We start from the raw sequence: 15,526 nt of genomic DNA, 5'->3' as shown, positions 1-15,526 counted from the left end.
AAGACCTGCTCAGATTTGTGTTTCCTTCTAGAGGTTGTCAGTATGCACTGGAGGGGGTGAGAATGGTGGCAGGGAAATCACTGAGTGTGCTCTCCAGAAATATTAAGGGCCCAAACTAAGGCATGGCAGTAGGGATAGGAGAGAAGTTCAGGTATAAAAGTATTTAGGAGAGACGATTTGTAGGACGTGATGACCGAACATGGGAAGAAAGGAAAAAAAATCCCTGATGTCACCTCTTCGATTGGGTGACAAGGGACTGCAGGTCTGAGGTTGGAAAAAGGGCAGCGTGGCAGTAGGGAAGCAGAAGAGGAGGAAGGGCAGGAAGCTGTGGCCGGAGAGGGGACCGTGGGGCTGTGCGATGGTAAACTTGGTAAAGAGCTGCTGACAGCCAGCTTCCGTACCAGATTCAGGAGGGAAGAGATTCCGAGAAGACTGCCCTGTGGCTGGAAATCCCCCCAACCATGCCTTAACATTTCCTTACATGAAGTCATGAATGAAGATGTTCTAGTTCTTGCTGGACGGAGTCCAGAGAGAGATACGGGGTCGGGGCATCAACGAGACGCAGGTCAGCAAGGTGGTTTTCCAGTCACTACACTGCCCACTCCTGGACGGAAGCCCAGTCCACGGGACAAACCACTTGTCCCCAGGAGATGGCCTGACGGAGTCCTCAGAAAGCACTGACATGCAGAAACAACACCTAAGCATTATTCCTAAGTTTGCCTTTGCACGTTGTAAAGCCCTATGAGATATTTTTTAAGTCCCTACTTTATAGATGAAGAAAGTAAGACCCGAAGAAAGGAAGTAACTTGTCACACAGGAAGATGATAGTAGAGCTAGACTTCAACTTAAGTTTCCTGACACTTGCATTTGACGCCTTGAGTACCTGCTATGCACCTGTGCTGCTCCAGGTCCCTGGGAAATAGCATAAAGATGACAAAGTCCCCACCTCATGGGGCTTACACTTTAGCAGAAATAGCATGCAGTAAACCGATGAAGATATATAAGATTTAATATCAAATGGTTTAGTATTAAGGCATAGTCTTGTCCTCAGTAGGCTTACTGGCTAGCTGGGGAGACAGTTACAACACACAGCAATCAAGCCTATTGTGGGAGAAGTACAGGGAGCTATGGGAACATCTGTGTCAGGGCATCTGACCAGTTTGGGAGGAATCAGAGAAGGCTTCTTAGAAGAAATGGCCTCTAAGATATATCTATACCAGGGGTTGGCTAACTACATTCCCCTGGGCCAGATCCAGCCTGCTGCCTGCTTTGGTACAGCCCATGAGCTAAGAATAGTTTCTACATTTTTTAAATGTTTGAAAAGAATTAAAAGAGAATAACATTTCGTGACGTGGAAATTATATAATATGTAAACATCTGTGACCATACAGTTTTATTGGCATACTGATGCTTATAGCTGCTTTTACACTATAATGGCAGAGTTGAATAGTTGCAGAGACTATGTGGCCTGCAAAGCTTAGGACATTTACCCTCTGGCCCTTTATAGAAAAAGTTTGCTGACTCCTGGCCACAGGATGGGTAGGAGTTAGCCATGGAAAGCAGAGTGAGGAAGAAGAAAGTCGGTTTCTGATGGGATCTTTGTATAACTGCAGTAACTTTAGTATACTTGGAGTATGGCATTCAAGGAGGTAGGGGGCTGTGGTGAGTGATGTGTCTGGAGAGGTGGGCAGGATCCAGACTGGGAAGAGGCTTGGCACCCGTATTAAGGGGCTTGGATTTATCCAATGGGGAGCTTTTAAAAGGTTTTAAGCCATGTTGTCATTTTTTCAAAAACTCCTCTGGCCATAGTGTAGAGATTGGATGAGAGAGGGTGGGGTGAAAGAGGAAGCAGGGAGACTAGTTGAGGTCTCCCTCAACTAGTTCCAGGGAATTGTTGGTAACCCTAGGCTAGTATAGTGATATTGGGGATAGGAGTATATTGATTGATTTGAGAGGCAATTTAGGAAGCAAAATTGAAAGCCCTTGTTGATTGATTGGAGGCATTGAAATGTAACTATTTTCATGTTTCAAATGATCGTGTTTTCTTTTTCAGCTCCAGTGTTTTGTTTGTTTTTTCTCGTTCTTGTGAATGCATGGTTGACAAATCCATGTTTAGTAATAGTCTTCAGAGCAGAATTCCTTAGTGATGTTTCATGCCCCTGGTGCTCCTTGTACCTTGTGGATCGAAGCAGCATCTTTCTGTGGCCTCTTCATGCTGTTGACAAGGGATCTGGCTTTTAAGGAGCAAAGAAACAGTAAATTGGCAGATTGATTTTCCTTTTCCAGTTTGTCTTGATTTAACAACTTTCCCCAAATATTTCTTTGTTGCAGGTCCTTGGGCTCCTTGGTTTTCAAGGTGCTGCATTGACAATGGCAAGCACTTAGGGCCTTCCCAATTTTACTTCTCTGACCCTTGCCTTTTTCCTCCTCGGAATTTAAGTCTCACTTGCAGTAAATGGTAATAACATCGCTACGTTATATTTTATAATATGTTGCGTGGCTTTCAAAGTGCTTACTCGTGTCAACTATTCAATCCCTACGATAAGCCTGAGAGGAAGGCAGGACAGGTCAAGTTACTGAGATCAGGAGAGGCTAGATGGTTTGCGCAAAGTCAAAAGGTTAATAAATAGCAGAGCTGGTGATAGAACTTAGGTCTGCAGATTTCTTAGCTTTTTTTTCCTTCTGTAAGGCACTCCGTCTCCAAGAAAAGGGGGTCAAACTAGCTGGGACAGTTATGTTTTCAGTAGTAAAGACATCTGGATGAAATACTTTTTTTTCCCCTCTCTATCCTGCTCTCTGGGAGCTTCATCCAGACACCAGCCTAGGCCTTTCTTATGGTTTCAAGCAATATGAAAACCACCAGTCATTCCCAGACTACAGTTTGAGAAGCTGTAGTCTGTATGGTAAAGCATATGTAAGTATGTTTTAATTCCTTCCTCCTCCCCTTAGGTGGTTCTTCCTTTGATGAGTCAAGACAAGATGGGAAGGGTCTGCTTGTGGACCAAAGCTCCTGGGGTCGGGATAAACCAGAAAACTTGCTCCCAAGGTAATGCAGCTCTCTCTTCACTTGTGCCTCTTAGGGCTGAGGTTTTCCTGACTGTAGAACTGAGGCCATTGCTGTGCACGATGTCCATTGTCCCACAGTCACTGGCCTAGGAAATGTTAGGCTTTTATTGAGCATTTCCTATGTGTGCCAGGCATCATACACTTACATGGCTTACCTTCCTTTAACCTAAGAGGTAGATACCATTATTTTCTCTGTGAAGAAACAGGTGAAGAAGAGATGTTATATAACTCACCCAAGATCCAGCGCTAGCAAGTGACAGATCTAGGATTTGAAACTGGCAGTCTAACCCTACCGCGGAAATGTAGATTAGAAACATTTGATTTCTCCCTCTCATTCTTTTTTTTTTTTTTTTTTTTTTTTTTGTGGTACGCAGACCTCTCACTGCTGTGGCCTCTCCCGTTGCGGAGCACAGGCTCCGGACATGCAGGCTCAGCGGCCATGGCTCACGGGCCCAGCCGCTCCGCGGCACGTGGGATCTTCCCGGACCGGGGCACAAACCCGTGTCCCCTGCATTGGCAGGCGGACTCAACCACTGCGCCACCAGGGAAGCCCTCTCCCTCCCATTCTTTTAGGAGTTTCCTGACGCTGAAGATACTTCTTTTTCCCCGTTTTTATTTACTCCTTTCTTTTTTCTGAGGCGGTTATATTTAGTGTGTGCTCCAGTGCCCCCTACTGGTCATAGCTGGAATCATCTGGTCAAGATAAAAACTTAACTTGTGTCAATATTTAAATTACACACTTAAACAGTAAGGAACAATCCCTGGACTTTAAACGTAGCTAAATCTATCATTCTCAATTCACTTTTGAGCCTTCCTGATATACATAGATGCATTTTACATAGTTTTAATTAGTATGTACATGACAATCTAAAATTAAGCACTTTAGTGGCATTTATTCAATGTCAGAAATTGTTTCAAGTGTTTTATGTATCATAATTCATTAAGTAATCTTCAACAAAAGTTTTCTGAGCATTTATTAGGATTCTGTTATGTACATATGCCAAATTTTGCTTAACTTTAAGTGTTGGCATTTGAATAATTTTTAGTATGACTATGAAAACTACACAAATAATAATAAAATATAAATTTTCATTGCCTTTCTTTTTATTTCAGGTATTCCTGTGGATTAGAGATTCAGGGGAATTATCAAGTCAAAAGATCTAGATAGTTCTATAGTCTTCTTACGTGAGGCCCAGGGTCCAGAAAGAGCACTGTTTAAACCGAGTTCTGATTCACACTCTGCTGCCACCCAGCCGCATGAATCATTGACGCTGCTGGGTCTCATTTTTCTCATTTGAAAAATGAAGGGATCAGATTAGATTATCTTCCAGGTCTCCTTCTGGTCTGAGATTCTACAAACCTATTATCTCTGGACCAATGTACTATACAATCAACAACATATAAGTTTACTTTGTTCCACACAGAAATAGTGTTGTTTTAGCAAATAAGTTTTACTTTAGGCTTTTAAGTCTTCTGAAATTCAGATGCTGATGTGTGGAAACTTCTAGCTTTATATTCATGTACTTTGTCAAGGAGGACTCATCAAAATATGATAAAAACTTTTTTTAATAGAAATTTTTTTTTTTTTTTTTCTAGACAGAATAAGTCCAAATCTGATATAACTGACATGGTTCGCTCCTCCACTATCACAGTATCAGACAAGGCTCATATTTTATCCATGCAGAAGTTTGGACTGCGAGATACAATCGTGAAATCACATCTAATGCAGAAAGAAGAGGATTATACCTATATCCAGAACTTCAGGTAGCTCACTGGGTCTTAGACTGTTTCCGCAGCAAAATGATCACTCACCTCTCTGAAATTTAAGCAATTCCCCCATACCCTGGATTTGAAAGCAAATCCTGTACAGAGTCCCTCCCATCATTTTCTTTTTTCTTTTTCTTTTTTTAGCTGCGTTGGGTCTTCGTTGCTGTGTGCAGGCTTTCTCTAGTTGCGGTGAGCGGGGGCTACTCTTCATTGTGGTGCGCATGCTTCTCATCGTGGTGGCTTCTCGTGTTGCGGAGCACGGGCTCTAGCCGCGTGGGCTTCGGTAGTCGCGACACGTGGGCTCAGTAGCTGCAGCACGCGCAGGCTCGGTAGTTGTGGCTCGTGTGCTCTAGAGCACAGGCTCAGTAGTTGTGGCTCACAGGCTTTGTTGCTCCATGGCATGTGGGATCTCCCCAGACCAGGGATTGAACCTGTGTCCCCTGCATTGGCAGGCGGATTCTTAACCACTGCGCCACCAGGGAAGTCCCTCCCATCATTTTCTAAATGAGTGATTCCTTTCACTCTTCCTTAGCAGGCATTTATTCTGTGCCTTTTCTGGCCAGGCACTGTGGGAGGTGTGGTGGGAGTGACACAGCTGGCAAATGGTTGCAGAAATATTTAAAGAGATACACGTGTGCAGAAGAAGGAGAGAGATCCTGATTTTTGCTTATCCCTCTGTGTATCCCTTGGTCATTTGGGGCCTTTTTTTTTTTTTTTTTTTTTGGCAGTACGCGGGCCTCTCACTGTTGTGGCCTCTCCCGTTGCGGAGCACAGGCTCCGGACACGCAGGCTCAGCGGCCATCATCGGCCCAGCCGCCCCGTGGCATGTGGGATCTTCCCGGACCAGGGCACGAACCTGTGTCCCCTGCATCGGCAGGCGGACTCTCAACCACTGCGCCACCAGGGAAGCCCCTTTTGGGGCCTTTGAAGAAAGTCATTTGAATTGAAATTAGTCAGAGGAAGTTAGTGTTTGGTAATCTTTTTAGACAAGGTGAGCAAAAGTTACATGAATAAAGGGTGCAGGATTCTGCCAGATCTTATTATTTAGTTAGTTTTGAATTTTATTGTATTTTCTTATACAGCAGGTTCTTATTGGTTATCTATTTTATACATATTAGTGTATATATGTCAATCCCACTCTCCCAATTCATCCCACCACCCCCACTTTCCCCCCTTGGTGTCCATACGTTTGTTCTCTACGTCTGTGTCTCTATTTCTGCCCTGCAAACCGGTTCATCTGTACTATTCTTCTAGGTTCCACATATATGCGTTAATATACGATATTTGTTTTTCTCTTTCTGGCTTACTTCACTCTGTATGACAGTCCCTAGATCCATCCACGTCTCTAGAAATGACCCAATTTTGTTCCTTTTTATGACTGCCAGATCTTTGTAAATCATTGCATTGGGACTATAACACAAAGTAACGTTGCTTCTAAGAATATAAACAGTGAATTGTCTGAACACTGGTGTTGCTTTCTTTCGGAAAGTAGTTACCAGGGTACTTTCCTTTTTTCATCTCACTGGTACACACAGTAAACAGTCATTTTGTGGATTACGGCTCTCTAATGGCTGTTAAAGCTAAGTAGGAATGTTCGGAGTGGGCCTCTACTGTTTGAAGTTATCACAAAAGCAACAAATATCACGGCAGACTGCACGTCACCCCTTGGTGCCATTTGCACTGGTCTAGGATAGATGTGACATTTCTTAAGGCTTCAAATTCCAGTCCAGAGAGACTGAAACCGAGCAGAATCAGCATCCAGTGCTTTCCCCGTCATGTCCATAGTCCTCCCAAGTGACTGATTGATTGTCTTTGGCAACAGGTTTTTTGTGGGAACATACAATGTGAATGGACAGTCCCCTAAGGAGTGCCTCCAGCCCTGGCTCAGCCATGGTATCCAGGCCCCAGATGTATACTGTGTGGGGTGAGTGCTTCTCTTCTAGTTGCCTCTGCATTTTCCAGAACGTGTAGCTGCGGTTGAAGGGATGGGGGCATGGATCTATAACTGAGAATTCACAGCAGGTGAAGGGATTGAAAAATGAGCATATGCTTAATAACAGCTGTTCCCCTGTTAGTGTGCTTCCTCACAGTAAACAAATTTCTGGCACTATTCAAGTGATGTGCTTGGCATTTGAATGCTACTATTTAATTTTGAGTGCAGCCCTCTGTTAAGATCGGTACACCTTGAACTGAATTTAATTACTTAGACATTCAACACTTTGTCGGTCACAAAGCAAAAATATCTTTTGCCAGGGAAGGAAGGTTAGCTTAAAAGAAAAAAAAGGCCCCATCCATCAGTCATTTTTTTTTTCACACCTGCTGTCTTGTCACCACTGCACTGGGTACTGTTGGTGGGGAGGGGACAGCAAAGAAGCCTGTACAGGAGTGGAAGGGGCCTAGAATTTGGAATTTATGTAGACCTAGGTTTGAACCCATTTGCCACTTGGTGCTTGGGCGAGCTAGTGATCTCGGATATAAAATGGAGACTCTTCTAACTACTTCAGGTTCATTATGAAGAAGAAATGGGCTGCTGCTTGTGAAAGCACCTGGTAAGTTCCTTGACTGAGGAACTTAGTCCCTTGTCGCTAAGTGTTTATTCTTCCCTCTTGAGGGTCCTGCAGTTTAGCTAGAAAGCTAGGCCTTACACACCCAAACCAACGTGCGAACGTGCCATCTCACACGTTACCCTTCTCTACTCTCTGGTTGCTTCTCCTAATAGGTTCCAGGAGCTTGATTTGAGTAAAGAAGCCTTTTTCTTCCATGATACCCCAAAGGAGGAAGAGTGGTTTAAAGCTGTATCAGAGGGTCTTCATCCAGATGCCAAATACGCAAAGGTAAGAGAGGAGTCGGGGACCTTCTAGTTTTTTGTTGCTATGCAGGGAAATGCTAAGATAACTTTTCACTTCTTCTGCGACTTTCATCAAAAGCCAGCCCTGGGCTTCCCTGGTGGCGCAGTGGTTGAAAGTCCGCCTGCCGATGCAGGGGACACGGGTTCGTGTCCCGGTCTGGGAGGATTCCACGTGCTGCGGAGCGGCTGGGCCCGTGAGCCATGGCCGCTGAGCCTGCGCATCCGGAGCCTGTGCCCCGCAACGGGAGAGGCCACAACAGTGAGAGGCCCGCGAACCGCAAAAAAAAAAAAAAAAAAAAAGAAAAAAAAAAAAAAAAAGCCAGCCCTAATGATCCTGAGATTTTCAGTTCCAGGCCGTCTGGAAGAGGCGTCTCTGGGTGTGAAAGAGGCAGGTCTTGGCTCTTGTAGGCTGTTGAGGTTATCACGGAGTCACTCAGGTGATTGCCCTGTGTCCTGGTGTGGAGGGCTCCTCCGTAATACTGTCAGCCAGCTTCCGGACTACTTTTCCTTTTGACTCCTAGTTAATGCCATGACGTGAATGCTTGTATCTCTTCCAGGTAAAGCTCATCCGACTGGTTGGGATTATGCTGCTGTTATATGTCAAACAAGAGCATGCAGCGTACATCTCAGAAGTGGAAGCTGAGACGGTGGGGACAGGAATCATGGGGAGGATGGTGAGTTCCTGGTTGGTACATCTGGCACATGGAGGGCCTTGGTCCCTAAGATTTGGACCCCACTTCTCATGATACTGTGACTGCAGACGTCCCAGTTTGAGGGTGCTGGCGGTACGAGGTGAACTGTACCCTCGTGATCGAGCAGGGCTAGATGGAGCAGACCATTCAGAATTTGTATATTAGTGACTTGCTGGCTGATTTGCCCAACTAGCCAAATCCTCGTGTTCACTTCACACCAGAGCCTCCAGTGGGTCCTCCCATTTAATGCATGACATCTATGCTGGGTCACCAAGGAAAAGAACGAATGCTTAGAAAGGAAAAAGAAAGAAAGAATGCTGATAATAGGTTTGCAATTTTCTCTTCTAGAATCTGTTAAATCCTTTTAGGTTCTGCTGCGAGAGCTTAGCTTCTCATGGGGAAGTGAGAGGCATGTGGGTTGCCTGTGATTTACTGAAAAGTGGACTCACCTTTGCCACTGGCCAGCTAGTCGTTCTACCTCCTTGGATGTGTTTTCCTACCTGTAATATGTGGACTGTAACACTGCTTTACTTACCTCCCAGGATTATGATGCAGACTAATTAAGAGAAAACATTTTGCAACCTCTCGTGTTTAAACAACTACTGGTCTTTTTTTGGACTCCTTTCACAGGGTAACAAAGGTGGTGTGGCAATCCGGTTCCAGTTTCACAACACCAGCATCTGCGTTGTCAATTCCCACCTGGCAGCCCACACGGAGGAGTATGAGAGGAGGAACCAAGACTACAAAGACATTTGTTCTCGAATGCAGTTTCGTCAGGTTGACCCAAGCCTCCCCCCTCTCACCATCAGCAAACACGAGTGAGTCTGGCCTTCCACCCCGACAAGGTGCACCGGGCCCCACGGGCCGAGTTGCGGGCTCTCTGTTTCATTAGGCGGGGGGCCGGGGGAGGCTTCCCACTGCCCGAGTGGGAGCTTCAGCCAACTCTCAGTTACACAGGGATTACCTCTCTTGGAAATTTTTCGTTTCCCAACCTGCCATCTGGCAGACCTCTAGAATCTTTCCCAGACACCATCTGTTCCTGGAAAATGTGTAAGATTTATTTTTAACATGGGTCTGCCTGAATGCAGTGTCATGAGGAAAGCCACCCCAGAGTGAGCATCTCAAGCTCAGGTTTAGTATGTTTCAGGATTCTGTCTGCCTGTTCTCTCCAGAAGCATGTGTAATTGAGAATTGGGCTGCATTTCTCTGTCTTCACTTAGTCTTCTTTGCCTCTTGATTCAACTTTACAGAGCCGTGGTTGCAGCTGCTTGGAGCATCTGGCGCTGATTTTTGTCTGTTCTCTGTATTTCCTTTATCTCCAATACTTGCTCTCTGTCTAGATTCAAGGCATACTGGAATTTCAGACTTTACAGTAACACTTGGAGCATGTGCCCCTTCTTTTATGACAAGGAAGAAGCCACTGGGGCTGTGGTGTCTGCCAGGGAGTACACAGAGCCCAGCCTCTCGTCCGCCTGCTGTGGTGGTAGACCTGTCTTGATTGGTGTTCTGGAAAGCTGCCAGGATGGCTTCCCTTCTCCAGGGAACCCAGCAGGGACTGTGTCTCCCGTTCCGCTGACCCTGAAGCGTCCTAGTTTGTGAGGTTGCAGCTTGCATGTCAGTTTGTCTGCTTTTAGCTTGTGGATGCATTCATTTTGGTGTGTGTATGCTGCCGCGTGGTTTCTCTCATGACCTGGTTCTTGGCTTCAAATAAAGCGGTATTGGTCTTCATGGGACATGCAATGTCACCTGGGAGCATCTAGTCATCATTTTCCCAAAGCAGCAGGTGTGATAAAATACCTGTCACACTCTGCAGAAAGAGCCAACCAATGATACGGTGGTGGTTAAAGCCAGACTCCACTGGAAGGGTTGAGCTTTGTTTCAGAGGACCTCAGCTCCAGAAACAAAGGATGCGAGTGTCTTTTGTGGACTGGAGGGGGGGTGAGGCAAGAGGCGGCATCATGGCATCATCTGGTCCGGGGTCCCTGAGTGACTGACAGGACTCCCAATACTTGACCTTTTTTGCCTCTTCCCAGGAGAGAGGTAAATTATTGTCTTGCTTTTAGATCTTATTAGACTATCTTTCCAGCCATACAAGAATAAAATAGTCAAGGAGAACTCAAGACTGTGTACAGTGAACTTGGACCAAGATAATTGAGTAAGCAGCATGCTAGACATGGTGTTAAATGGGATGGTGTGAGGAAAAGAGGCCCTGAGTAGCCGAGCCCCTTCCCCGCCCAGCTCCCCAGAGGCTGAGCCTCGGGGGGCCTTCTGTCAGGAGCACACCGGCTGGAGCCGGTGAAGTCCCTCCTAAACCCTGTGACCTTTGTGCTCTGTCCTCGCAGTGTGATCTTGTGGCTGGGGGACCTCAACTACAGAATAGAAGAGCTGGATGTGGAAAAAGTGAAAAAGCTCATCGAAGAGAAGGCCTTTCAAACCCTGTATGCGAATGACCAGGTACCGATGGCCACCTAGGCCCTCTTCAGGCAGCCGTCCCTCCACAGGAGGGCACAGGAAAGCCTGGCTGCCCAACTCCAGCCTCTTCTTGCTCATCTGGGGAGGTTTCCCTGAGGAACTGGTGTCCCATCATTCCTTCCTTCCTTCCTTCCATCTGCGTTCCCCTCTCCCACAGTTGTCTGCCACCTGGCTGTTCCCTTGAGGCTTATCTCCCTCGGGGCAAGAGCTGCTCTCTTTCTCTCGCAGGCGTGCCCATTCATTCAGTCATTCAAGGTGGGGCCCAAAGGGAACCAAGCGTCTCATAATGAAGATACTTGGTATTTTTAAGATGATTTACTGATGGTTTGGATGGGCCTCCCGCTCCCCCTGCCCCTCACCAGGTCTGTCCAGTGTGCATGACCACTCTTTTTCGGAATGGCTGTCTTCACTTCCGACAGGAAGCAGTTCTGTATCGTGCTCTCCTCCACCATTGTTTGGGTTAGCGTTCCTTTCTCAAAGCACTGGCCATTTCCCAGGACAAGAGAAATCTGTTTCTCTCTGACCTTCTTCAGGCTACTGCTCTCAATAGATTTCGAAACTGTTCAAGTGGTCAGAGTTGTTCAGAATGTTATAGCCCTTTTTCTTTTTAGCCTGTATCTCCCTTTCAATCTTCTTTGTATTGTCATTAGTCTAAATCTTTCTGTTTCCTTTATTTTTCCCCCAGTGCAGATCAGTTGAAGGGGGAAAAAGAAAATCTCGAGTCTGTTATGTCTTTCTTTATGGAATAATCTCTTTATCGATCCATTTTTCTCTCTCACTCTTTTCCTTAGTAAACTATTCTCTTTAATTTCCATTTCAGCCTTAACCCAGTCTGTTCTGTAACTATCTATTTCTTGCCACTGTTTTCTGGACTGCGGCATTCTCATTTCCCTGGTAGTTCAATACCATCTCCTCTTGCCTTTTTTTTTTAAATTAATTAATTTATTTATGGCTGCGTTGGGTCTTGGTTGCTGTGTGCAGACTTTCTCTAGTTGCGGCGAGCGGGGGTTACTCTTCGTTGCAGTGTGTGGGCTTCTCATCGTGGTGGCTTCTCTTGTTGCGGAGCATGGGCTCTAGGCGCATGGGCTTCAGTAGTTGTAGCTTGTGGGCTCTAGAGCGCAGGCTCAGTAGTTGTGGCTCACGGGCTTAGTTGCTCCGCGACATGTGGGATCTTCCCGAACCAGGGCTCGAACCCGTGTCCCCTGCATTGGCAGGCAGATTCTTAACCACTGCGCCACCAGGGAAGTCCCTCCTCTTGCCCTCTTTTCTGGTCTTTCCTTAAGTAATGGTACCCAGTCTGTGTGTTTCTCTGCTTTGTAGACGGTTTTACGGTCTATATTTACCCATTTAAGAATCATCTTGCACTAATACCTAAATTTTTTAAGTTTCCTGTTGTTTTTTTCTTAATAGTTTTTTTTTAGGAATTCACGTTTTGGGGTTTGTCAGCTGCTGTCCCCTGGATAGCTGACTCTGTCTCAAAGTTGGAGCTGACAGCTCTTCACCAGTCCACACAGTGCCGAGCTCGGTGCTCCAGGGAGGAGGCAGGAACACCTATGGTTTCTGTCTTGCTGAGAAGGACCTCTTAGAATCACTGCAGTGACAAGGGTGCTAGTTACTATCGTAATGTGTCAGGCAGTGTTCTAAGCTGACAGCTTATCTCTGCAACAATCCTGTGAGGCAGATTCTATTATAAATCCAAATTTTACGGATGGGGAAACCAAAGCACAGAGCTTACCCCAGTTCATATAACTGATTTGACAAACTCCTTTAAAAATTATTTAAATTTAAACTTAATTCATAATGGTTTGGGTATACCTCTACTATATATTTCTACATACATGGAAGTTCCCCTTTGCTTTTTGGATTGTTTCTTTCCAGACCTTGTTCTATGCAGTTCTATTTCTCTGTATAATTGGAACAACTGTGCTACGCAGATGAAGCACAGTTGATACCTGGAAGAGAAAAATCTCTGTCCTTTGGTACCTAATCCTCCTAGGGACGTCTCAGTAAGGTGGTACTCAGGCCCCTCGGATGTGGGTATACTTTTATAAAAGAGCCTTAAAAACTGTATAACAGGTGGAGGGATGGTGAGCGTGCTCCTTTTCCTAGGAGTTAATTAACTCAAGGTCTTGCAGAATAGCTTTCTCATGGGCCTTTCCTTTGGGGTTAGAGTTTGGATTCCAGATTGATTTCCTTTCCTCTGCTAATTCAAGGTTTGACCTTTTTTTTTCCTTTAAATTTATTTTACTTATATTTATTGTTTGCTGCATTGGGTCTTCGTTGCTGCGCACGGGCTTCTCATTGCGGTGGCTTCTCTTGTTGCGGAACACGGGCTCTAGGCGCTCGGGCTTCAGTAGTTGTGGCGCACGGGCTTAGTTGCTCCGCGGCATGTGGGATCTTCCCGGACCAGGGCTCGAACCCGTGTCCGCTGCATTGGCAGGTGGATTCTTAACCACTGCGCCACCAGGGAAGCCCAAGGTTTGACCTTTTTATCCTGAGTGTTTTTTTTTTTTTTTTTTTTTTAGTGTTATCAAAGTCCTGGGAATGCACTTTTATCACGTAGGAAGGCAGGTTAGAGGGGAAAATGCATCAAATAGCAGTTATCCTGAGATTTTTTTTTTTCTATCCGTACTTTCATGTAGCTGAGAGCTCAGGTCGCTGCAAAGGCTGTCTTCGAAGGCTTCAACGAGGGTGAGCTCACGTTCCAGCCCACCTACAAGTATGACACTGGCTCTGACGATTGGGATACCAGGTAGGTCAGAGGTTGCTTCAGGGGGCTGAGCAGATGGAAACTCAGAAAGTTATGGAAGCACTTGCCCTCATTGACCTAAAGAAAAAGATAGGTTTCCTATCACTTCTTCCCCATGTTTTGTACTCAGGTCAAACATTCTCTGAGTATCTGTTCATTAAGCAGCCTGCCTTCCCGCACGTCATCTTGTTGACTGCCTTAGCCTTTGCTTCATAAGAATTCTTGAGACTCGTTTACCTTCCAGCTACGCTTGGGGTGATGATTGCAGCAAACCGAGCTTGTACTTGGCCTTTACCTAGTAGTTCATATTTTTATTGGTGCCTGTGGGATGCCACGCACTGTTCAATACACTTTACTTGCACCCCATTGAAGTAGGTATGAGTTACTATCCTCATTTTATAGATTGGGGAACTGAAACCCCCAAAATTCAAGAGCTTCCCAGGCAGGCAAGCGTAGAAGCAGGATTTGAACCCAGGCAGTAGGAATTCACGACCTGTTTTAACCACCATCTTTTGAGGACCACAGAGTCCTTCACCCTCAGATGGCTGTGACTCTTGCCTGATCCCCATAGGACAGTAGAGTGCAGAGAATCATTCTGAATGGCGTTTTGGCTCTGAGCTTTCGCAGTTGTTTGGGGTGATACCCGCAGGATACACATTACCCCTCAGTGGGCCCAAATCGCCCCTGCCCTCTCAGATCTCCGGCTGCATGGACTGGGAGACTGCCCCGTCACCCCTAGCTGAGCCAGGGAGCTCACCAGGTGAGGGCGCTGCTGTGCCTGGGAGGGCTCCCAGTGTGGACTTTGCGTTTCAGCGACAAGTGTCGTGCTCCCGCCTGGTGTGACCGGGTCCTCTGGAAAGGGAAGAACATCACTCAGCTGAGCTACCAGAGCCACATGGCCCTGAAGACCAGCGACCACAAGCCCGTCAGCTCAGTGTTTGACATCGGGGTAGGTGGGCAGCTGGTGCCTCTGGTCATTGTCCTCTAGGGAATTGGTTCCCACAGCTGAGACCACTTTTGTCTTTCTGGTCTCCTCCTCCTACCTTGAGTGTGAGGAAGCTGTTTAAATTTAATTCATAATTGTTTTGTAGACTTCTACTATATGTTTCTACATACGTGGAGGTTCCCCTTTGCTCTTTGGACTGTATCTTTCTAGATCTTTTTCTATGCAAATGTGTGTCAGTATTCTATGTATAGCGTAGAGGAAGTTTTTCCCTTTTTGTAAAAGATATATCATGCATATTGTTCTGAGAACATCTTTTTTCCCCGCTGGCTATGTTTTAAGAGATCTTTCCATGTCAGTAAAGGGAGAGCTCCCTCCTCATTATTTTTAAGGGCTGCAAAATATTTCATAGTATGGATGAACCGTAATATATTGGGGTTGGCCAGAAAGTTCCTTCGGGGTTTTCATAAAATATTATGGAAAACCCCGAAGGAACTTTTTGGCCAACCCCAATATATATTGATCGTTTAAGTTGTTTCCAAAATGTTGCTATTGTATTCATTGCTATAGTGATCACCCTTCACATATATCTTTGTGTACCACTGTGAATATCTCTGTAGAGTGAAATTCCTAGAGATGAAATTAGTGGTTCAAAGAAAAACGTATTCTAAATTTGTTTGAGTCTGCTAAATTATCCTCCCGACAGCCCTTACCATTTTACACTTCTACCAACTCTGGATGAGCTGGTGTTCCCACAGCCTGGCTAATATTGGGTTTTATCAATCTTTTAAATTTCTGCCGACCCAGTGAGTCAAAAGAGAAAGGTACTCCATTATTTTAGATTACACTTCCCTGATTACTAGTGAAGCTGAACATCTTTTTTTTTCTGTTTCTGTAATCTATTTTTTCTTTTTTTTATCAAAGTATAGTTGATTTACAGTAAACATCTTTTTATTTATGTATTCTCCATTTGTATCTCTTCTTCAGTG

At 45.4% G+C, this 15,526-nt stretch overlaps 1 protein-coding gene across 8 annotated transcripts in view; it reads left to right on the top strand.

Annotated features, from left to right (window-relative positions):
* INPP5B (inositol polyphosphate-5-phosphatase B) overlaps positions 1 to 15,526 on the top strand; it is a 47,732-nt gene that overhangs the window by 22,321 nt on the left and 9,885 nt on the right. For 6 of the 8 annotated variants that reach the window (XM_060019697.1, XM_060019678.1, XM_069540969.1 and 3 more), the window contains 9 exons: positions 2,950 to 3,046; positions 4,663 to 4,830; positions 6,656 to 6,757; positions 7,553 to 7,667; positions 8,239 to 8,355; positions 9,004 to 9,191; positions 10,716 to 10,827; positions 13,488 to 13,597; positions 14,408 to 14,543. In XM_060019697.1, the coding sequence (XP_059875680.1) occupies positions 2,950 to 3,046; positions 4,663 to 4,830; positions 6,656 to 6,757; positions 7,553 to 7,667; positions 8,239 to 8,355; positions 9,004 to 9,191; positions 10,716 to 10,827; positions 13,488 to 13,597; positions 14,408 to 14,543 (1,145 nt within the window). The remainder of the gene's footprint in view (positions 1 to 2,949; positions 3,047 to 4,662; positions 4,831 to 6,655; positions 6,758 to 7,552; positions 7,668 to 8,238; positions 8,356 to 9,003; positions 9,192 to 10,715; positions 10,828 to 13,487; positions 13,598 to 14,407; positions 14,544 to 15,526) is intronic. The other 2 variants (XM_060019688.1, XM_069540970.1) reach the window with 1 other exon arrangement.

Source organism: Delphinus delphis, chromosome 1 (genome assembly GCF_949987515.2).
Source record: "Delphinus delphis chromosome 1, mDelDel1.2, whole genome shotgun sequence".
Taxonomy (NCBI): Eukaryota; Metazoa; Chordata; class Mammalia; order Artiodactyla; family Delphinidae; genus Delphinus; species Delphinus delphis.
This window is presented reverse-complemented; position numbering and strand designations above follow the sequence as displayed.